Consider the following 24,938-nt stretch of genomic DNA (forward strand, 5'->3'; position numbering starts at 1 on the left):
GCCTTTGGAAATCTCATAATGCTCTGTGACGACATCAGTATGATACTGTTGTCATGCTAGGTTCTGTTCACATTTAAGTTTCCCTGTCTTCAGTGGAGAGTCCAAAGTGCATGCAGCTGGTGACGTCACAGCGCATGTGCTCTGAAGGTCCAGTATTCTCTTTCCTTCCTATGGTAGTTTCAGCCTTTCTCCTCAATCGGGACATTTTAGGCCTTGTACACACGGCCAGACATGTCCGATGAAAACGGTCCGCGGACCGTTTTCATCGGACATGTCTGCTAGGAGATTTTGGTCTGATGGTTGTACACACCATCAAACCAAAATCCCCGCGGACAGAGAACGCGGTGACGTATACGACACCGACGTTCTCTGACGCGGAAGTTCGATGCTTCCACGCATGCGACGAATCAATTCGACGCATGCGCGGGATTTCGGGCCGCTGGTTATACGTCATAACCAGCGGACATGTCCGATGAGTCATACTGACCATCGGACATGTCCGACGGACATGGTTCCAGCTGACAAGTTTCTTAGCATGCTAAGAAACTTTTGTCCGCTGGAAACCTGTCCGCTCGGCCAGGAATCCGGTCCGGTAGGCCCTACACACGGTCGGACATGTCCGCGGACCAGTTTCAGCAGACATGTTCGGTCGTGTGTACGAGGCCTTACTTACTTATCTCTCTATCTGGTTCCAGTAGATCAGAAGGATATTTTCTGGAAGTATTTTGTGCTATACAAGCCCCCCTTACAGCCAATTTATCCACTTGAGAAGATTACATTTCTCTTCGTCATCTCAGATGGTCCAAGCACGGCACAACCTGTTTCTCGCTTCACCATTTCTCAGGTTCTACCCTTCACTGTTAACACACTCTCTAGTAAATATGCTTTTTTGGACTCTTTGGCATCAGGCAACAATTTCCCATATTTATAAGGCTTATGCCGCGTATCGGATTTTCAGTCAGAAAAGCCTTGGATGGTTTTTCCAACGGAATTCCCGCTCAAGCTTGGCTTGCATACACACGGTCGCACAAAAGTCCTCTGAACTTTCAACTGTCAAGAACGGTACATACGACCCTCACGAGCCGAGAAAATAAAGTTCAATGATTCCGAGCATGTGTCAAATTGTTTCCGAGCATGCGTCAGAATTTTGTGCGTGTCGGAATTGCTACAGATAATCGGATTTTCCGGAAAATTTGAGAACCAGATCTCAAGCTTTTGTTGGCGGAAATTAAAACAATGGGAAACCGCGGCAATACCGCCCGCAATGCGCCTCTATAGAGGCGCATTGCGGGCGGTATTAACCCTTTATCGGCCGCTAGTGGGGGTTAATACCGCACCGCTAGTGGCTGATTCCCGCGGCAATCTCTGCAGTATAGCGCCGCTATTTTTAGTGGCGTTATACCGCCACCGCGGCTCCCGCCCCAGTCTGAACCCAAAAGTGCCCCAGGTCTTTTACAATCCTCCTATTGGGCTTCCTTGCTGAATCAATTTCTGCAGCAACTGAACCTGAAATTACCAGTGTTGGCAACTAGGGGAGCCAGGTTGTAACTCCCTTGGTAATGTGACAGTGCTCAGGCCTAGAGATTGGGTGCTGGGACTGAGCATTTCCATAAAGGAGGAGATCATGTCCCCATAATCAGAGGCTCAGGGTACTATTGCCAGCTGAAACTAACTAAGGAAGAGACAGCAGGGGAACACTGGCAAGGTAAGTATATAGTAATACATCTGAGATTCCGTAGGACCATCCTGAGATTTCAACCAAACCCTGACATCCTGCAGACCCGGGCTGGAGTCCCAGAGCCCAGTGTTGGAACAAGTTCCAGGACTTGGCTCCGCTAATTCACCTAGGCTTGCATCTCCTGTGGGGTTCCCTTCTTGGATAGATTTGCTTGTGCATACTTAACAATACGGTGCTTGTTTCACACTGACAAAAGAAAAATACTTTTATTAAGTCTGTGGTCACCTGTCCCAAGTTCCAACCCCGTTGATAAATGGAATTAAAATTCCCGTAGTATGAGATAGTGTTGTCACTTAGTATGTATTCATTTCGCTCTGATTCATCAGCCAAATAAACATCATCATCTAAAAAAGAAATCATAAGGTTAGTATATTTGACATATTAGATATATTTTGTATATCTGATGGTCATTGTATGATACACTGTATTTTGGAACCATGGCCCAGATTCACAAAAGAGATACGACGGCGTATCTCCTGATACGCCGTCGTATCTCTGTTTTAGGGTCTTCCTAAATATGCGACTGATTCATAGAATCAGTTACGCATAGTTAGCCCTAAGATCCGACAGGTGTAATTGAATTACACTGTCGGATCTTAGGATGCAATACCTCGGCCACAGCTGGGGGGAGTTTGCGTCGTAAACCAGCGTTGGGTGTGCAAATTAGTAGTTACGGCGATCCACAACGGTTTTTCGCATTCGCTACGTCGCTGCTGGTCTAGTTTCCCGTCGCAAAGTTAGTCGTCATTTTTGCTGCCCTAACTTTACGCAGCACACGTATGTGCTGTATAAAGTATGGCCGTCGTTCCCGCGTCGAAATTTGAAAATGTTTTGTTCTTGCGTAAGACGTCCGGGAATACGAAAGTACGCTACGCACGTCACCGTTCGAAAAAATGACGTCACTTCGCGCAAAGCACGGCGGGAATGTCAAAACGGAGCATGCGCAGTAGGTCCGGCGCGGGAGCGCGCCTAATTTAAATGGCACACGCCCCTTTGAATTACGCGGGCTTACGCCGGAGGCCGCCAGCGTAAGTTTTCATGCAAGTGCTTTGAGAATCAGGCACTTGCGATGAAAACTTGCGGCGGTGTAACGTATCTACGATACGTTACGCCGCCGCGATTCTACGTGAATCTGGGCCTTAATGCTCTGCAGCAACATTTATTGACTTGTAAATATAGGCTAAAGCCTATCTGAAGTCCATTCCAGTAAAGTCATCGGGCTTAAGCCCCATTCACACCTAGTGTCCCCTGAAAAATCCCTGAATGCTCAAGTTTTCACACTTTTTTGAGATTTTTTTTGTAGATACCCCTGCAACATGCATAGGGCGTCAAAGAAGCTCTTGCACTTTTTTGGGTCTAGAGCTTTACATATTTTCTTATCATGCATTTCGGTGCATTTTTTGCATCTTTTACTGCACACAAACACGTACGCCTGCCTGTGGCCTTTGGGTTGCATTTTTGGAACACACAGATGTAAATGAAGCTTGAATCTTTTCATCCAGTGGTGGTGGTGGGCAGTTCTTCCTTCTGCTCTGAACAACCCTCACATAATGATGTCTGAGCACAGATCAGTGCAACACTACTTTTAGCACTAATGTGATGACAAATCCCACGACAACCTGGGCTTGTAGGAAGTGGGCTGTAGGACGCTCGCCATCATTCGACCTGGGAGACTGCCGATAACTAGTGTTGAGCAGAATACGCCATATTCGATTTCGCGATATATCACGAATATATAGCCGAATATTCGAGAAATATTCGCTAAATTCGAATATTCGTGATATTTTATCGAAATGAAATTTTTGCGAAATTTCGCTATTGCAAATGCGAAAATAATTGCGAAATTTCGACAACAGCGGAAGGAGCACTCTGATTGGCTCAGAATATTCGTGATATTTTGCACTCTGATTGGCTCAGAATATTCGTGATATTGTATCGAAATTTCGCAAAATGTGAATGCGATATTGATGGCGAAATTTCGACAACAGCGGAAGGAGCACTCTGATTGGCTCAGAATATTCGTGATATTTTGCACTCTGATTGGCTCAGAATATTCGTGATATTGTATCGAAATTTCGCAAAATGCGAATGCGATATTGATGGCGAAATTTCGACAACAGCGGAAGGAGCACTCTGATTGGCTCAGAATATTCGTGATATTTTGCACTCTGATTGGCTCAGAATATTCGTGATATTGTATCGAAATTTCGCAAAATGCGAATGCGATATTGATGGCGAAATTTCGACAACAGCGGAAGGAGCACTCTGATTGGCTCAGAATATTCGTGATATTTTGCACTCTGATTGGCTCAGAATATTTGTGATATTGTATCGAAATTTCGCAAAATGCGAATGCGATATTGATGGCGGAATTTCGACAACAGCGCTAGGAGCACTCTGATTGGCTCAGAATATTTGTGATATTGTATCGAAATTTCGCAAAATGCAAATGCGATATTGATTGTGGAATTTCGACAACTGCTGGCTCTGATGCAAAAGAAGGGCGGAGAAAATAATCGCGCAATATTCCTATTGCCGAATAATCGCAATGCGAATTTTCGGCAATAGAAAATTATGGCTTCAGCTACTCGGCCCAAGCTCTCTAATCATACCAGCAATGCTTTTAGACGTCGATGGAGATCTCTAGGATGTGATCTGTTCTAAAAATAAAATTGAATCGAATATTCGGAATAGCGAATATTGACCGCGAAATTCGAAATATATTGCGAATACTCGAATATGCCATATTCGAGCCGAATATTCGCAATACGAACATTCGTGAGCAACACTACCGATAACTAATGGCAGAGTATTGTGGAGGAGAGATTCGTCAAATTGTACACACTCCTGCACTGCTCCCCTATCTCTTTTTTGTCCTAGTAGGTTACTCACACATTAACACGCATTAACACATTTCTCACATAAACAAATCACAGTAATATCAAATCAATAAGTGCAACAATACAAATACAAATCTTACAAAAAATACCAACGATATATCAATAAATATAATTTTTGTGCTAGTGTTTACTGGTTACTTCCTGGTACAATGTGATGATGTCACCCGACTCTGTCCTACATGTTACGTCACAGACTCTGATGAAGTCACATAACCAGTATAGCAGAGTGGTGGGGCCTTTTTTTATGCTTTTACTCAATGGATTGATGCTGAACATGCAATTTATCTGTGTGCTCTGAGGTTTGGTGAGTGCCATCTTTTAATAAATATTATCATTTTTTAATGGAAAGCATTCTTTGCCTTGAGTGACAAAATCAGGAGAGGCACTACAAAGGAGAAGTGGAGGATGTGATTTAACCCATTATGGTGAAAGGCTTGGTTTCACCTTTATAATATACAGGTCATCATATCAATGTTATCTTTTAGTGCAGGGGTGCCCAACATGTGGCCCTCAGAGGCCACTGATGTGGCCCTTAACATCAAACTGGGGAAGTGCATGTCCTGGGTCAGCAACCCGTTGATTGTGATCTGGGCTTGCCAACCTGCTATCCCAGAGCATCTGATGCATCAAGCCAGCACCAGCAGCGGAGGAAGCAGGCAGCCACGTAGAGAGCAGGAGCCGCAAAAGCTGTAAAATGGACGTTTTTCACTGTAGGTTATCAGCTGTCAGTTTCCAGCTTTCAGAAGAGGTTTTCAACTGCTACGTGTACATGAGGTCTAAGTAATATATAATAGGTTGCTCACTCAGCTCTTACCTTCGGCCCATGGGTTGAAGAGTAGAATAAATCCTGGCAGCTCATGGGTTGAGTATCCTCCAGAGAAAAAGCGGACATTCATCTGATAAGATCCAATGATAGCCGTAACAGGAGGTGTGATCCTTACAATCAGAGTGTTTGAGGTTTTAGAGTCGGAAACTGCCCTCCATTTCCCTTTAGAGACTCTTTTTGTAGTTAGAGAGAATGTGGCCTTTGTTCCATTGGCAGCCTTAGGTGATTTCCCTTAAAGAAACAACATGATACATACAATGAATGTATGGTACGGCAAATGTTAGGTCTGTAATTGTTTTCATCATATTGAATGCTTTTCAGGGTTTTAATATACTAATAAGGGCTTCAGTTAGGAATTATCAGTGTAACATTCAAAGTGCCATCATTGGTCAGTGTTCTGGGTAAATGTGTGTAAAAGATTGGCACTTGTACATAGAGTATAACTCAAGCAGGCAGATTCCATCTCTATATAAGGCTTTGCACCTCTGGATTGGAGAAGAGCACTGCTCTTTTACGGTAGCATATTTTGCTTTACACTGTTCATAAGGCCCCTTTAGCGCATTACATGTTGTCCATATGAACAACCTATACCTTGCGACAGTGGCGGCTGGTGCTCAAAATATTTGGGGGGGGGGGGCGCAAACAAAAAAAACAATTGCAGCCCATCAAAGGCAGCCACTGTGCCCATCAAATGCAGCCACCGTGCCATGCCATCAATTGTCGCCACTGTGCCATCAATTGTCACCACTGTGCCCATCAATTGTCACCACTGTGCCATGCCAAATGCAGCCACTGTGCCATCAAACGCAGCCTCTGTGCCATGCTATCAATTGTTACCACTGTGCCCACATCAATTGTTGCCACTGTGCCCACATCAATTGTCGCCACTGTGCCCACATCAATTGTCACCACTGTGCCCACATCAATTGACGCCACTGTGCCCACATCAAACGCAGCCACTGTGCCATGCCATCAATTTTTACCACTGTGCCCACATCAATTTTTACCACTGTGCCCACATCAATTGTCGCCACTGTGCCCAGATCAATTGTCGCCACTGTACTCACATCAATTGTTGCCACTGTGCCCACATCAAACACAGCCACTGTGCCATGCCATCAATTGTTACCACTGTGCCCACATCAATTGTAACCACTGTGCCCACATCAATTGTAGCCACTGTGCCCACATCAATTGACATCGCCACTGTGCCCACATCAATTGACGTCGCCACTGTGCCCACATCAAACGCAGCCACTGTGCCCTCATCAATTGTTACCACTGGCTCTGATAGGCACTTCCAAAGCCAAACAGCTGCCGTTATTCTATTGACGCACCACCACTGCCTTGTGACATATAACAGTCTCTGATTTGCGATTATTTTTCTTTCTCCGGTCTATAACAATGCATGGGTCTGTGGCTGAGTGAGCAGTGAAAGAGAAAAAAGAGGATTTAGCTGTTGACTTTTCACAAAAAGTCAATATTTGCATATCAGTAACAGTCTTATTTAGTCTGCATAGGCATCACATTATAGGGGTGCCTTTGGAACAGCTGGTGGAGCAGATTATTATAATGATAGCATCACATTTATATACTTGGGGAAAATAACAGTTTACCTTACAGAAGTTCATTAAGCATGATTTGTATATAAACTGGCCACATAACCACATTAAACTTTTGCGTATTTTAAATCTGCTGCTTATATTACAGGAGTTGTAAAAGAAAACATTTGTTTGCTGAAATGACTGGTTACAGGGTATAGAGACATAATAGTTATCTATTTTTAATCATTTTTTAAAAGGAATCAGTTAAAAATCAATCATATAATGTACCTGTAGTTTCAGTTTCATTTTTGCATGTTTCCTGCTTCTCTGCTGCACAGAGCCAATACAGGGCAGTGATGGTTTGGAAAACAAAACTGATTGGTGTTGAGGGGTTTTCGACACACAGTAATCACACCTCCTTGATTAGTGACCACAGAGAGAATGCTCCCATTACTTTTTTCATCAGGAAACAGACAACCAGGAAGTGTTCAGAACAGAGAAGGATTAGAGCAAAAACGAACAATGAGGACATGAAATCAGGACTGCAGTAAGGTAAAGGAAGCTATTTAGCTAAAAAAAAAAATTCCTTTAGTGTCCCTTTAAGTAATAAGTGGTGATCTTGCCACAAAGGTCCTTGTTCAGGTACTTCCTGCTATGGGGTGACAATGCTGTATCGGCTGTCTCTTAGCTCATCTGCATGTCACCCTGTCAACTGTTTTTTTCAATGGAGACTACAGGTAGCTATGCTGGCACTCATTGCACAGACATGAACCACAGCTGTCACCAAAAAAAAACCTTCCCTGAGTAATGTTGTGTAGCCATTGCCTAAAGCGGAGTTCAACCCAAAAGTGGAACTTCCGCTTTAAGCACTCTTTTGCCCCATGACATGCCACATTTAACGTAAATTTTTTTTTTGGGGGGGGGGGTGTCCTCTTTTTAGTGGGACTTCCTATCCCACTTCCTCCTTCCAGGTCCTCAGCCACCTAGGCGACTCCTCCTCTCGCCCTAGGTGGCCCCTCCCTGCCAGCGATCTTCTGGGACACAACACAGGTCCCATAAGAATGCTGGCCAATGGCAGAGCACTGCGCCCGGCCGTGAAGCTGTAAGCTGTCACGGCCGGGTGCCCACAGTAGATATGAAGGCGCCAAGAAGAGGAGCAGTGCTCCGTGCTGCCACATCGCTGGACCGTGGGACAGGTGAGTGTCGGTTTATTAAAAGTCAGCAGCTACACCTTTTGTAGCTGCTGACTTTTAATTAAAAAAAACGGGTGGGACTCCGCTTCGAGTGCAAGTATACACAAAGTGCCCTCAAAGAAGCTGCGGGAGATCAGCAGCACCGAGATGCAACAAATTATGAAAAAATATAAAAACAAGTATTTCATAAAAAAAATGGCAGTTGTTTATGACACTACTTTACCAAACAAAGGCCTCTTGAGCCCCCTAGGGAAAGAGAGCCTTGACAGATGGGGGCATGGCCAGATACAGGACAAGGTGGTGGTCACCAAGGATTGGTTGTTAGGGGGGATGGGATGGGCCTGAGCTCGGGTAAAAGTGTTGCCCCAGGGAATTCTGGGTCTTTCAGGAAATGAGTTTGGAAGAGCTGCCCACCCTCCCGCCCCTTTTTTCTATGGTATGTCACAGCTTGCTGCGGTTTCTTGACCTTGCCATTGGATCTTATCAGCATAAAATGGCTGTAATGGGCCATGTCCTTGATGGAAATCGGAAGTAGGCGCCCTGTTTATCACTTATGGTAAGGACAGGTCCCCCCCCCCCCCCCTTTTGGAATTGTGTGCTCACAGAACAACTGTGACTGGCACTGGTTGAAAACTGTTCACATGTTATGTTTGGATTTAATAAAGCTGTGGCCTTGCCCTTTCCAACCTAATGGTTGTAAGTGTGAGGGGGCAAGGGAGAAGGTTTTCTACATCTATGTTACAGTTAATTGTACCTGCACTAATTGCGCCTCAGCAGTCATGTAATTTATTTCAGTTAGGGTTTTATATCTACTTTAATTACAAGTTGTCTCCTCTTTGACTCTAAACTCTTGCAAACAAAAAAAAATACATGCATACGTTTTGGGCAGTATTTTATTAAAACATATGGCATATGATGACTGGAAAAGCATTACTACTGATTATTATTTAAATTTTCATGTATTGGTTTGGAATTTGTCTCACGCAGAATGTTCTTGCATTTGAATCCCAAAATATCTTACCTGTTTTAACTTCAAAGGTAACTTTGTCAGCAGTTTTCAGGGCTCTGTTGAAAGAGAGAGTCATCTGAAAGTCTTGTCCTCTTCTCACAATGAGCTCTTTGGAGATATAGGCATTGGTGCGATGGTTAAGCTTGTTCTTTGCAGCATGAAGATCGACACTTTTCACATACAGCATGTCTGGGGAAATATATGGCAATATTCAACATCTAATCTTGTCTGTATTTTATCCTATGGCCTATCTCCTTTGCTAAAACAATAGTGTTAATTCTGTCAGAACATTTGGGGTTAATAAAATGTATATTCATATATATATATATATATAGTCGTATATTGTATATTTTTCATATTCATGTATATTATGAACGAGAGGACAGCCATTTTCCCTCTAAAGTTGAAATTAGTTCATAGCCCATGAATGAACAATACTAAAGTCATTATTGGTTCCCATTTTCTCTCTAAGGTTAAACCAAATTCACTCTCTCTAGAGTTATTTTCTGTCCGAACAAGAGACTATAAATGTCTGGATGTACCCTTTCCCAGACCATCAATTCAAAGGTTTGAACACTTAGGAAAATATACCAGTATCCCAGGTTATAAATCTATTGGTCTTTGACACTAAGGGCCAGATTCACAGAGCAAGTACGCCGGCATATCTACTGATACACCGGCGTACTTTCAAATTTGCTGCGTCGTATCTTTAGTTTGAATCCTTAAACCAAGATACGGACGGCTTCTGGCTTCGATCCGACAGGCGTACGGCTTCGTACGCCTTCGGATCGTAGGTGCAATACTTCGGCGCCCGCTGGGTGGAGTTTGCGTCGTTTTCCGCGCTGGGTATGCTAATTAGCTTTTTCTGTCGATCCATGAAGGTATGCGCTGCCGTCACATTCTCTTATGTCGTCGCTAGTCGGCTTTTCCCGGCGTATAGTTAAAGCTGCTATTTTGAGGCCTATTGATAGACTTGCCAAGTTAGGACCCGTACAGACGAGTGGACAGTCCGCTGAAAACGGTCCACCGGACCGTTTTCAGCGAACATGTCCGCTCGGAGATTTCGGTCTGATGGTTGTACACACCATCAAACCGAAATCCGCGTGGACAGACAGCGCGGTGACGTGGCCGCGCCGTCGCCGCGACAATGACGCGGCGACGTGCGTGACCCTGGAAGGTCAATGCTTTCACGCATGCGTCGAATCACTTCGACGCATGCGAGGGATGGCGGCCCAGCGGACATGTCCGGTAAGTCTGTACAGACAACCGAACACGTCCGACAGACAGGCTTCCAGCGGACATGTTTCTTAGCATGCTAAGAAACATTTGTCCTCTGGAAAACTGTCCGATCCGCCGGAAAATTGTCCGGTCGGACGTACAGACAACCAAACATGTCTGCTGAAACTGGTCAGCGGACCAGTTTCAGCAGACATGTTCGGTCGTGTGTACAAGGCCTTTAAGTATGGCCGTCGTTCCCGCGTCGAATTTTACATTTTAATTTTTTTTGCGTAAGTCGTCCGTGAATAGGAAAGGACGTAACTCACGTCTAAGTTCAAAAAATGATGTCGGTGCGACGTCATTTCGCGCAAAGCACGGTGGGAAATTTCAAAACGGAGCATGCGCAGTTCATTCGGCGCGGGGACGCGCTTCATTTAAATGAATCACGCCCCCAACCCGCCCAATTTTAAATATGTCGCCAGAAAAACACTACGCCGCCGTAACTTACGGCGCAAAATCGCTGAGGATTTGAAACTCCGCCAGGTAAGATACGGCGGCGTAGCGTATCACTGATACGCGGCGCAAGTGCAAATGTCTGTGAATCTGGCCCTCAGGCCTCATGCACACTGGACGTTTTTTGGACGTTTTTGCAGCAGCTGTTTTTGGCAGTAGACGTTCTTTTCTACAGTCAATAAACTCTCCATCATGTTATCCTATGTGTCCATGCACACATAGGCTGTTATCAGCAGTTATGGGCAGTGGCATTTTTTAACAGTAAAAAAAAAAAAAAACTAGTGGGTTCTGAGAGACGTTTTCAGCTGTAAAAACGCTCTAACGCTGATAAATGCTGATAAACATCGATAAACGCTCAAAAATGTCACTCACCATCGTTTTTTAACGTTTTTTAACCATTAAAAAATAAAATAATAAAAAAAAAATTCTCAAAAAAATGCTAACGCGGAAAAACGCTAATAAACTTTAATAAACGCTAAAGAACGCTATTGAAAAAAACTTTGAAAAAAGTTGAAAAACTCGCTGCAAAGCTACTGGCGTTATTATAATGTTATTTTAACGTCCAGTGTGCATGAGGCCTTATAGATAAGGGAGGTATTGGTACAGACTTACACAGACCGTGTATAGATAAGGGAGACATGAGCTCATAGCCATAGGGCTCATCCACAGATAAGCTGTTGTATTGTATATCTTAAATTGTTTCTTTCAAATATCTTAACAATGTATCTGTATTAGTTAATATTATATATATAAACCCTTTTAATACATATATATTATTATGCTTACAAATGTGAGATCCTAACTGTGAAAGACATTGGAAGCTATGTTTGTCAAATGTAAGTTGAAGGTTGTGTTTCAAATGACTTCAGCTTCGAGGAATTTAAGCCCCTAACTAATGGTCTCAACTACACGTGGGATAAACTTTGCCAAGGTATAAATCTGAGCCAATAGCCAGAATGTCTGAAGATGGTTGACATATTTGACACCATTAGACAATTAATGGTGTTTCACCAGGCTGAGGGCAGAGGTCATGTCAATCACATTATTTGAAATGATTTCTAATACAATACTGCCCCTACAGGTGAAAATTGAGATTACTCAAGATGGTCGCATACTTGGTTGCTATTGCAACCCATCAAAACATATTGTCATTTGACGTCGTCAGGTAGTAAAGACACACACACACACACACATTTGGGAGTAAGATAAAAGTAGCAGCTGATATAGCAGTGGGAGGACTCTCTCTCTCTGAAAAGATCTCGCTCGCTGGACATCTGGCTATCTATCTCGGGAGAAAGGAAAGCTGGAGGAGGAGAACTTGGAAGACGGAAAGATGTAGGGGGTTGAAAGAAGTCCCTTTTGGGACTTTGCTTCTCAAGATAACAGAACTCTTATATTCTGCTAACGTATTCGTTTATTTATTTTACCTTTTTAGGTAATTAAAGTTTGGTTGAACATATGCTTGACTAATCCAATCTATTGTTAGATCAGTTTTGGAGTGAGGTGAATTCTAACTGCAGTATGAATTGGTTTCACTCCTAAAACAAGGGAGATATATATTTTGTCATATCGCATAACACTGACTTTAAAGTCTTAGGGGCAGATCCACAAAGATCTGCGTATCAGAGATACGCTACGCCGCCGTAACTTACTTGTGTTATCTCGAATCCTTTAAGATTTTGCGCCGTAAGTTACGGCGGCGTAGTCTATCTCTGGCGGCGGAATTCAAATTGGCGATTAGGGGGCGTGTTTCATTTAAATGAAGCGCGTCCCCGCGCCGAATGAACTGCGCATGCGCCATCCCTAAATTTCCCGCCGTGCATTGTGCTAAATGACGTCGCTAGGAAGTAATTTTTTTTAACATAGACGTGAATTACGTCCATCCCGATTCACGGACCACTTACGCAAAAAAAATACAAAATTCAAATTAAACGCGGGAAAGACGGCCATACTTAACATGGCAAGTCTAACTATACGCCGCAAAACACCAGCTTTAACTATACGCCGGAAAAAGCCGACTAGAGACGACGTAAAAGAATGCGACGGCCGCGTGTGCGTTCGTGGATCGTCGGAAATAGCTAATTTGCATACCCGATGCGGAAAAAGACGCAAACTCCACCCAGCGGACGCCGAAGTATTGCATCTAAGATTCTAAGGCGTACGAAGCCATACGCCTGTCGGATCTAACCCAGATGCTGTCTTATCTTGGTTTGAGGATTCAAACTAAAGATACAACGTGGGAAATTTGAAAGTACGCCGGCGTATCAATAGATACGCTGGCATACTCTCTCTGTGGATCTGCCCCTTAGAATTGGATTGATTATAGGATGTGTTAAATCATTGATTCATTCTAAATTTAATATAAGCTTTTTCAAATTATCAAGCTGTGCATAATTTAACATTTTTGTTTTTGAATTTAAAGCCCCATACACACTATCAGTTTTCCTGATGGTTTTCTCTTCAGGTTTACCAAAACCATCTAAAATGAGGTCAAACCTTAAGCGTTTCAATTTAAATGCAATCAGGCAGGTCCTTGTACTACATGGTTTTGGTAAACCTGAAGAGAAAACCAGCAGGAAAACTGATAGTGTGTATGGGGCTTCAGAGTCTAAAAGAAGAAGGTCTGATTGTTTTGAGAAGGATTACATAGTGTCAAAGTAAATCATTTTCTTTACATAAGTCCGTGGAAGTCACGGGAGGCTATTCGCTAATGCCCTGTACACACGATCGGTTCGTCCGATGAGAACGGTCTGATGGATTTTTTTATCAGACATCCGATGAAGCTGACTTTCATCAGTCTTGCCTACAAACCATCAGTTAAAAAAACGATCGTGTCAGAACGCGGTGACGTAAAACACAAGACGTGCTGAGAAAAATGAAGTTCAATGCTTCCAAGCATGCGTCGACTTGATTCTGAGCATGCGTGGACTTTTAACCGATGGACGTGCCCACAGACGATCGTTTTTTTCTATTGTTTTTTTAACCATCAGATAATTTTTAAACAAGTTCGTAGTTTTTTCACCGATGGATAAAAAACCGATGGGGCCCACACACGATCGATTCGTCTGATGAAAACGTTCCATCAGTAAGGGGAGTCATTTTGTACTGTATCTTTAGTTAATAAATATATATATATATGTTAAGCAAAATTCATTTGTGTTACTTGTCTTCAAACTAGCACAGATAAAAGAACTAGAATTTCTTGCTTGATATTGTAGGAAGTTGTAAATCTCCCAAATCAACGATTTGCATATTTCCATAAATACAATACTATTTTAATATTTCAGTATAAACATTCTGACAATTCTTAAAGGAAAGTTTTCTTAACTTTTGCTGGTCCTTTTTTTACTAGCTGGAGCAAAATATGTGGTGCTTTATCAACCAAGTAGATCCCAAATGTTGTTTTCATGTTTCAGGTCAAACATTAAAGCAAACCTCTCATTGACTAACCTCATTGGTTTAAGGCAGTGGTGGCAAACACAACTGACCTGCCTGGTTTGCTTTGGGAGGTGGGGGGGACTGTGGAGGTGTGTAGGAAGATGCGTTTAGAGGTGGGAGTTGGGGACAGAGTGCTGGGTGCAGGGGTCAGAACCCAGGATGAGGGGTGAAAGTGAGATATTGCACATTGGGCACAGCCCACCCCTAAGCTCTACCCTCTGTACGTAGCGCACCCCTGAATTCCTGCACTCAGTACGTAGCACACCCCTGAATTTCTGTATGTAGCACACCCCTGAATTTCTGTATGTAGCACACCCCTGAATTCCTACCCTCTGTACGTAACGCACTGCTGAACCCAGCACTCTGTACGTAGCATAATCCTGACGTAATCCTAAACTCTGCACTCTGTATGTAGTGTGACCCAGATACAACTGGCCCTTTGAGGGCAACCACACTGCTGATGCGGCCCTCGACGAAATTGAGTTCGACACCCCTGGTTTAAGGCATGGGTGCTCAACCCGTGGCCCTCCAGCTGTTGCGGAACTACACTAACAGTCCGGCGGGGACTCCTCCGTGCTGCCCCCAATGCAACGTGCTGCCTGTGCCTTGTTGGCCTGGGCCAGGATACAGCGTTGGGTCAACATGTATGTTTATGACCAACCTGGGTGATGCCCAGTGTATCACCTCCTTATAGACGTTGCAAAATAGAGAGGGACACCAACACACCACCCTCGCACACCAGCTATAAAGATGATAATCCCGTTGGTAGGATAGCGGGGACTTGCGTTGAGTAAATCAGTATGCATCACAGTCACAAAACTGAGGTATCCACCATCTCAAGCCCAATAGGGTGACCAAAGGTTTTCCAAAAACATATTGGCAGCATAATGTTCAAAAATACTTATCAGTCTCAGGGGGGTCGCATATTGTAGTTTAAAGTCCTGCCTGACGGATTTCACAGGCTCCAACCTGCTTGCTCTGATGCAGCCGGTTGGAGTCGGCGAAACCGGTCAGGCAGGACTTTAAACTACAATATGCGGCCCCCCTCTCCTAAAATAAGTCATCACTTGGGACTGATAAAGTATTTTTTAACATAACATATGTTTTTAAAAAAATCTTGTGTCACCTTATTGGGCTTGAGATAGTGGATACCCCAGATGAGTGACTGGTATGCATTCTGATTTACATAACGCAAGTCCCCACTATCCTAGCAAGAAGATTATCATCTTTATAGGCGGCGTGCGAGAAAGGTGTGGTGGTGTCCCTCTCTATTTTGCAACGTCTATAAGAAGGTGATACACTCTGCATGACCCAGGTTGGTCATGCAGAAATGACACTTTGCTACAATGTAAAGTAGTGAGTGTACAGCTTGTATAACAGTGTAAGTTTGCTGTCCCCTCAAAATATCTCAACAGACAGCCATTAATGTTTAAACCGCTGGCAACAGAAGTAAATACAGTAAAACCTTGGTTTGCAAGCATAATTTGTTTCAGAAACATGCTTGTAATCCAAGCATTTTTTTTACAGGGTATACAAGAGAAGAGAGGCACCTCTAATGCCTTGTACTCACGGTCTGACTTTTCCGAGAAAAAAAGTCAGACGGCATTTTTTCTCGGAAAGTCCGGCCAAGTGTAGCCTCCATCTGACTTTTTTGGTCGGAAGTCCGACGGACCTTAGACAGAGAACCTGTTCTCTATCTTTCCGTCAGACTTCCGACGGACTCACAGCGGACTTTTGCACGGTCAAAAATCAAAAGTCTGACCGTGTGTACGAGGCATAGGTGTAGCAATAAGTTGCTAACTGTTGTACCTTCATTAAATGTAACCATATTGCTACACTTGGAGGCTCCTCTCTTCTTTTTTATACTCAGTTGTGACATGACGCTACTCTTATATCAAGACATCGCTTGTATATCAAGGCAAAATTTATTAAAACGGTCTCAAACCAAGTCACTCTCATACCAAGGTTTTACTGTACACCACTAAGTGAAAATTTCCAAATTGGATCCAATTAGCCATTTTCTCTCCCCGGTGTCATGTGACTCGTTACAAGGTCTCAGGTGTGAATGGGGAGCAGGTGTGTTATATTTGGTGTTATCGCTCTCACTCTCTCATACTGGTCACTGGAAGTTCAACATGGCAAAGAATTCTTTGAGGATCTGATAGAAAGAATTGTTGCTCTACATAAAGATGGCCTAGGCTATAAGAAGTCCCTGAAACTATGCTGCAGCATGGTGGCCAAGACCATACAGAGTCCTGACCCCAACCCGATAGAACACCTTTGGGATGAATTAGATTGAAGACTACAAGCCAGGTCTTCTCATCCTTATCAGTGCCTGTCCTCACAAATAGGCTACAGGAAGAATGGTCAAATCTTCCCATAGACACACTCCTAAACCTTGTGGACAGCCTTCGCAGAAGAGTTGAAGCTGTTATAGCTGCAAAGGGTGGGCCAATATTGAACCCTACAGACTTATAGGTGGACTCAGAAAGACTTAGGCTGGCGTATCCGTAGATACGCCAGCCTAAGTCTGAATCTGCGCCGACGCAAATTTAAGCGTATTCTGGTAACCAGATACGCTTAAATTAGGCTCAGATACGAGCGGCGTAAGTGTCTTACACCGTCGTATCCTAAAGTGTACTTTTTAGGCTGACCGCTAGGTGGCGCTTCCATTGCGGTCGGCCTAGAATATGTAAATGAGTAGATACGCAGATTCACGAACATACGCTTGCCCGACGCAAAGTTATTCCATCAAATAGCTGGAATAGTATTGTTAAGTATGGCCGTCGTTCCCGCGTCGAAATTTGAAAATTTTACGTCGTTTGCGTAAGTCGTCCGTGAATAGGGCAGGACGTAATTTACGTCCACGTTGAAACCAATACGACCGTGCGGCGTACTTTGCTTCAATGCACACTGGGATATGTACACGGACGGCGCATGCAATACGTCAATCACGTCAGGTCACCCCCCATTAACATAAAACACGCCTCCTCAGCCGAATTTGAATTAGGCGCGCTTACGCCTGCCCGATTTACGCTACGCCGTCGTAACTTAGTAGGCAAGTGCTTTGTGAATCATGTACTTGCCTCGCTAACTTAGGGCGGCGTAGTGTAAACACGATACACTACGCCGCCGCAAAGTTAAGGCGGTCTTTCTGAATCCACCTATAAGACTGGGATGTCATTAAAGTTCATGTGTGTGTACAGGCTGGCGTCCCAATACTTTTGGTAATATAGTGTATGTAGGTTCATCAAATTCAAACAGATTACTGCGTGGAAGTTACAATAATATAGCAGGTCCCTAAGTAGAATGGAGTAACCCTTATCATAAAAAAATACTTACTGGCCATGATGTGTGGTCTGTACTTCGCTCTTGCTATACAAAAAGCAATGGTGAATTATATTTACTGGTACAATATTTATACACTCCAGGTCACATAAAAATTGTGAAAGTTGGTAGGTGTGCCTTTGGTTTTCAAGTTCGTTGTGGTCTCCTTCTGACCAGTGTGATATGGTGACAGGTAATTAGCAAATACATTCAAGGAGATAAAGTCATGATTTTTCTTATCTGAAGCACACACTTCTTAAATTCAGATAAACAGGCAGCCTTATCTACCATAAAATTTAGTTGCCCCATCATTTAGTTTAACCAGTTTGCTACTGGAGCATATATATATTTTTTTCATTTTTCACACACTTTATTAAAACCTGCATGTTTGGGCAGAAAATGACTTAAAACCCCCAACATATGATATATTTTCTGAAAGCAGAGGCCTTGTAGAAAAAAAGGTGGTAGTTGCAGTTTTTTTTCTGCTGCACAGTTATTAAATGTTAATTTTCAGTAGAATATACATTAACATGAATTTTAGTGCACGGCAACACATTTTTGGGACAAGTATAACCACTTCTGCCCCTGACCATTTGGCTGGCCAAAGACCAGGCCACCGTTTGCGATTCGGCACTTTGGCGCTTTTTTTACTGGCAATTGCGCGGTCGTGCGACGTGGCTCCCAAACAAAATTGGCGTCCTTTTTTTCCCACAAATAGAGCTTTCTTTTGGTGGTATTTGATCACCTCTGCGGCTTTTATTTTTTGCGCTATAAACAAAAATAGAGCGACAATTTTGAAAAAAAATCAACATTTTTTACTTTTTGCTATAATACATTTTTCCCAAAAACATTTTTTTCCCTCAGTTTAGGCCGATACGTATTCTTCTACATATTTTTGGTAAAACAAATCGCAATAAGCGTTTATCGATTAGTTTGCGCAAAATTTATAGCGTTTACAAAATAGGGGATCGTTTTATTGCATTTTTATTAATATTTTTTTTTACTACTAATGGCGGCGATCAGCGATTTTTTTCGTGACTGCGACATAATGGTGGACGCATTGGACAAATTTGACACGTTTTTGGGACCATTGTCATTTTCACAGCAAAAAATGCTATAAAAATGCATTGTTTACAGTGAAAATGACAATTGCAGTTTGGGAGTTAACCACTAGGCGGCGCTGAAGGGGTTAAGTGTGACCTCATATGTGTTTCTAATTGTAGGGGGGCGGGACTGGACGTGTGACATTATTGATCGCCTTTCCCTATATCAAGGAACAGATGATCAATGACAGCGCCACTGTGAAGAACGGGGAAGGTGTGTTTACACACACCTCTCCCCGTTCTTCAGCTCCAGGGACCGATCGCGGGACTCCGGCGGAGATCGGGTCCCGCGGCCGCGGTCACGGAGCTTTGGACCGGGTCACGAGCGCGTGCCCGCGACCCACGACTGGGCATTTAACAATCATGTACAGGTACTGACGACATATATCGGAGTTAGGCGGTCCTTAAGTGGTTAATCATCAGCCACGTGAGTTGCTAAATGTTGTACCTTCATTAAAGGGGGCCATATTGCTACACTTGAAGGTGCCTCTCTTCTCTTTTATACTCAGTTGTAAGTTGTCATGTGACACTACTTGTATATCAAGACATTGCTTGTTTATCAAGTCAAATTTTATAAAAAATGTAGCTTGTCTTGCAAAACGCTCTCAAACCAAGCTACTCTCAATCCAAGGTTTTACTGGTATTTCAGCAGAACTACAAAAGCAAAGAGCAAAATGTAACAAAATGTGCTAGATCGCTAAACGTTCCGTACGCTAAGTTATACCTGGTCAAATTGCGAGTGATTGGTGATGGTGAAACACATTTTCTGACAGCCCTACAGTGGTAGTGCAGTGGCTTGACCACAATGAATGCTCATTGAAGGTACTGTACCATCAGTTTGAGTACAGCATGGCAATGATTTTCTGACAGAACACACTATAAATAATAGTCGTATACAGTGGTGGCCAGTCCATAATAGACACAAGGGTGCTGCCTCTCTAGTTTGCATGCGGGGCGCCAGCCTCAAAGGGCCAGATTCAGGTACATCGCCGTATCTTTGTGCCGGCGTAGCGCATCTCATATGCGCTACGCCGACGTAACATTGAGAGGCAAGCTGAGTATTCACAAAGCACTCGCTCCCATATTTGCGCCGGCGTAGCATAAATGGGCAGGCGTAAGCCCGCCTAATTCAAAGTAGGCAGGTTGTGGACGTGATGTATTGAAATTAACCGTGACCCCATGTAAATTAATGGCCGATCGAACGGCGCATGCGTGCGCATGCTGAGAATCACGTCGCATATACTCCCTAAGATACGCCGGCTCAATGCCTACGACGTGAACGTAACCTACGCCCAGCCCCATTCACGTACCACTTACGTAAACGACGTAAAATACGACGGCTGTTCTGACGTTTCCGACGTCCATACCTTAACATGACTTACCCCTGCTTTATGAGGGGTAAACTTACGCCGGACATACGCCTTACGTAAAGGGCGTAGATTACTGCGACAGGGGTAAGTACGTTCGTGAATCAGCGTATCTTGCTCATTTACATATTTAACGCGTAAATCAATGGAAGCGCCCCTTTCTGCCAGCGAAAATATGCGCCCAAGATACGACGGCGTAGGAGACTTACCTCGGTCGGATGGAGCCAGAATTCAGGCGTATCTGGTTTCAAGAATACCGCGCATAGATACGACGGCGCATCCAAGAACTTACGCGGCGTATCAACAGATACGTTGGCGTAAGTTCTCTCTAAATCTGGCCCATAGTTTTCTATGAGTTTTTTTTCAAGCACACTCTGGGCTTGGGGCGCAGAGCATTGCGCCCTAAACCCACCCACTTGTGACACTAGCGAATCAGTATTCACTATTGGTTTCCTATCTTCTCCTCCCTGCCAATCAGGACAGAAGGCGGATCTAAAGAAGACCAGGTTAGCCAGGAGGAGAAGATGGGGAAGGGTTGTGACCTGAGTTGGCTGCCCCCTCATAGAAGCCCGTGTGTTGTAGTGTGGTGTGTGGCTCGGGAACACTCGAAGCCATGCACAAGGGATGGAAGAAATACTTCAGCCAGAAGTATCTCAATGAAGTCACCATGGACAAGCACCAGGGCAGCCTGTACAGGAAATTCACTGCAAAGGACGTGCCCTGCCTCTTCAGAACCCTGGAGGGGTGAGTGCGGACCTTGGGGTGGTTGTTTGCCCCTCCCCTCGAAAAAGCTTAGAACCAGCTGCCAATGGTCATATATACTGTATCCTTATAAGGTGGATTATTTATGTACTAATTGATCAACATTATCCATGAGCCCTGACAATTAAGAGAATGACAGACAGATAAGCTGTTATCAACCCCCTACTTAATTGTCCTGTGAGGACAATGATTTGACAATTAGTTGAAGCAGGAGGACCCTGCTGCCCTTTTTCTCAAACATAACAGATGGGACAGACTACCTTTTTTTCAGTTACTAAGGGTTATAACATGGGTGCCCAACCGCTGGCCTACCATGTCTTGCTCTGAGATGGCGGGTCGGCATGCCCAGATCGCGGACTCCCGACCCGCCATCTCCGAGCATTAGTGAATGGGGTCATGTGCGTGGGGCTGGCCTATTCGTGATCGTGGTGGGGCTGGCCTATCAGTCCACTTTATCTTTATTTTTTCTTTTCTTATTTCATACATAAATATGCCTAATCGGCATACGTTGCATTTCATTTGACATACATTTTGCAAAATGTTTACATTCCTATAATATTCCAATGTACGTCTCTATATTTTTATATACCACCCCCCCCCCCCCTGACCCCTGTCCTCTGCACTCTACATAGAGAATCTATCCATCACCAGTTTTGGTGGTGCGACACTCGCATCTCTCAAGCAGGAATACCAAATCTCCTCAAATTTACCCTCTGCTTTCCTTCTTTTGTAGGCCAGGTGTTCTCTGCCCAACAGGGAGTTGACATATGCAATCCATTGCTTCTCTGTGGGGACCCCCGGGGCCATCCAATAACGTGCAATGAGTTTTCTTGCCAAATACAACAGTCCAGTTACCATAAAGTACTTTCCTTTTGTATACTCTCTAGGATTAATGGCCCCTAACAAGTATACTAGGGGATCCAATGGGACTGGTACCTGTGCCACTCTAGTGATACACTGTGATACTTCCTCCCAGTACCTGTGAAGCTTTGGGCATCTCCAAATCAAGTGTATAAAATCCCCCTGCTGAACTTTACACTTTGGGCACATAGGGGTGTCCCTTCTTCCCTATCTATGTAATTGTGGCGCTGTTCTGTAAGCCCTATGTAGGATAAAGAGTTGCGACAATTTGTGCGACGCAGAGACAGATACCACAGGGACAGATTCAAGCGCCCTCTCCCACTGGTCTCCGTCTATCTCCCCAATGTCTTCCACCCACTTCCTGCGGCTTCTAAGGGAGGCATGACTCTGAATTGTTGCTAACAGTCCCTCGTATATTTTTGTTATCAGTCCTCTCCGAGCTTCTGCTTGCAAAACCGCCGTCATCAAAGGTGACGGTGGAGTCACCACCAATGATCGTGTTTGTTGTTGTTTCTGTATAGCATGCAGGAGCTGGAGATACTGATAGAAGCCCCGTGGGGATAATTGGTATTCTCTACACAGCTGCTCGTAAGTTTTCAGTACCTCACCCTCGTACAGCTGTGAAAAGAACCAGATTCCCCTCTTTTTCCAGGAAGTAAAGCCTACTAGATCCTGTAGCTCTGCATATCTAGGATTGTTCCATATTGGAGTGAATGGTAGAACCCCCTCTGTCCCCAAAGTTTTCCGTAGCTCCCCCCATACCTTTCTGAGGAGGGTTCCTGTGGGTGCTGCCTGTGGCATACTGGGCAAGCCCATCTCAAGATGGGAGGCTGCCTTTAATGAGGGAGCAGTACCAATTACCATATTTCTATTTGGATCCTCTCTTTCTTCACGTTCCCATCCCGCCAGCTGTTGTATCTGAGAGGCTAAAAAGTACATTTTGGGGCTGGCCTATCAGTGATCACGGTGGGGCTGGCCTATCCGTGATCACGGCCAGGCTAGCCTATCTGCGATTATGGCCAGGCTGGCCTATCCGCGATCGTGCTGACTCCTGGAGTCCTTCCTCCACCCCTGTGAACACTGCTGCCTTCACCTCCTCCAGGCCCCCCCTCACCTCCAGACTGATAGAAGATACAAGTTGCAGGTGAGTGGGTGGATACGGTCTGGGGAGAGAGGGAGCAGTCAAAGTTAAATAAATAAAAAAAAACTTTTGGTGTCGGTATAAGTGTAGAAGTGCAGTGCAGTGAGGTGGACAGTGCAGTGAGGTGGATAGTGCAGTGTTGTGAGGTGGACAGTGCAGTGAGGTGGACAGTGCAGTGCAGTGAGGTGGACAGTGCAGTGTTGTGAGGTGGACAGTGCAGTGAGGTAGACAGTGCAATGTTGTGAGGTGGACAGTGCAGTGTTGTGAGGTGGACAGTGCAGTGTTGTGAGATGGACAGTGTAGTGTAGTGGTCATTGTAGTGTAGTGGACAGTGTAGGAATCAGGAAAGTGTAGTGGACAGGTAGGTCAGTGTAGTGGTGGCAAGTATAGGAAGCAGGTAGGTTAGTGTAGTGGTCAGTGTGGGAATCAGGCTGGTTTGTACTATTGTAGGAAGTGAAGGGACTTGGGGGATGCTAAAAGTCCACAGGTTAGGGGGGCGCAAATTACTTGCCTTGCCCCGGGCGCTGACAAACCATACGCCACTGATGCTCATTGCGGCCCGTGACCGGTTATCAAGTCAATAAAGTGGCCCTCGCTCCTCAAAAGGTTGGGCACCCCTTGGTTACAATAACCATACCAAAACTGGAGATGCAGATCCACCTTTAAACTGTATCACACAACCATGGTTAATGGTCATACCATCATCTCATGGAATATCAGTGGTCTTAGCGACAACACCAAATGTCTAGTTGTATTCACCAAACAAGACACACTCCATCTATTATATGTTTGCAGGAAATGCATTAATATCTAATTCACTCCATTGAAAGCAATATAATGTACTATTGCACTAGTCACCCCCATACTTAAATAGCCTTCCTTGGACCCTACCAATCTTAACAACCTACGTCCCATCTCCTTGCTCCCCTTTTCCTCCAAACTCCTTGAACGCCTGGTCTACAATCAACTGAGTGACTACCTCATTAAAAAAAAAAACTATTTTTGATCCCCTTCAGTCTGGATTTCACCCTTAGCACTCCACAAAACTCCTAAAACTCACAGACGACTTACTAACAGCAAAAAATCAATGGACACGATTCAGTACACCGACTTCTGTACCTTTTGGCTGCCTTTGGTATGGTTGACCTCTCCTCCTCAAAAAATATTACTCCTTTGGTCTCTGTAACTGTGCTCTTTGCTGGCTCTTGTCCTACCTATCCCACTGCACCTTCAGTGTCACATACAATTCTACATCCTCCTCTCCTCTTCCTTTCTCCACCAGGGACCCCCATGGTTATGCTCTTGGACCTCTCCTATTCTCAAGCTACACCTCCTCCCTGGGTCAGCTGATAGCCTCCCATGGCTTTCGACATCATCTCTACATTGATGACACCCAAATTTATCTCTCTACCCCTCAGCTCGCTCCATCAGTCTCCTTGCGTATCACTAATCTACTAACAGACATACAGTTAGGTCCATACGTTCATACGTTTGGCTCTGTATGCCACCAGAATAAAATTAAAATTAAAATTAAACAATCCAAATGGATTTGAAGTGCAGCTTTAATTCAAGGGGTTGAACATTAATATCAAGTACAAATTTGGGGAACTGCAACCAACTGTAACCATTTTTATACACAGTCCTGACATTTTCATGGGCTCAAATGTAATTGGACAAATGAATATAATCATAAATAAAATGTTAATTTTTAATATTTTGTTCAGAATCCTTTACTGGCAATGGCTGCCTGAAGTCTAGAACCCATGGACATGACCAAAGACTGGCTTTCCTCTTTTCTAATGCTTTGCCAGGCTCTAACTGCCACTGTCTTCAGTTGTTCTTTGTGTGTGAGTATTTCTGCCTTTAGTTTTGCCTTCAGCAAGTGAAATGCATGCTCAATTGGGTTGAGATCAGGAGATTGACTTGGCCATTGCAGAATATTCCACTTATTTTCCATTAAGGCCCCTTTCAGACGAACGGCAGTTTTACCGCAGCTAA

The 24,938-nt window shown here is 44.1% G+C and overlaps 1 protein-coding gene across 1 annotated transcript in view; it reads right to left on the reverse strand.

Annotated features, from left to right (window-relative positions):
• LOC120918613 (protein-glutamine gamma-glutamyltransferase 6-like) overlaps window positions 1–17,780 on the reverse strand; it is a 63,966-nt gene extending 46,186 nt beyond the window's left edge. The window contains exons 1-4 of the mRNA XM_040330287.1: window positions 17,722–17,780; window positions 9,223–9,399; window positions 5,453–5,695; window positions 1,964–2,082 (exon numbers count right to left, since the gene is read on the reverse strand). Coding sequence (XP_040186221.1) covers window positions 1,964–2,082; window positions 5,453–5,695; window positions 9,223–9,399; window positions 17,722–17,728 — 546 coding nt within the window. The 5' untranslated portion in view covers window positions 17,729–17,780. The remainder of the gene's footprint in view (window positions 1–1,963; window positions 2,083–5,452; window positions 5,696–9,222; window positions 9,400–17,721) is intronic.
• Between the last annotated feature and the right edge of the window lie 7,158 nt (window positions 17,781–24,938).

This window comes from Rana temporaria, chromosome 12 (genome assembly GCF_905171775.1).
Source record: "Rana temporaria chromosome 12, aRanTem1.1, whole genome shotgun sequence".
Lineage (NCBI taxonomy): Eukaryota > Metazoa > Chordata > Amphibia > Anura > Ranidae > Rana > Rana temporaria.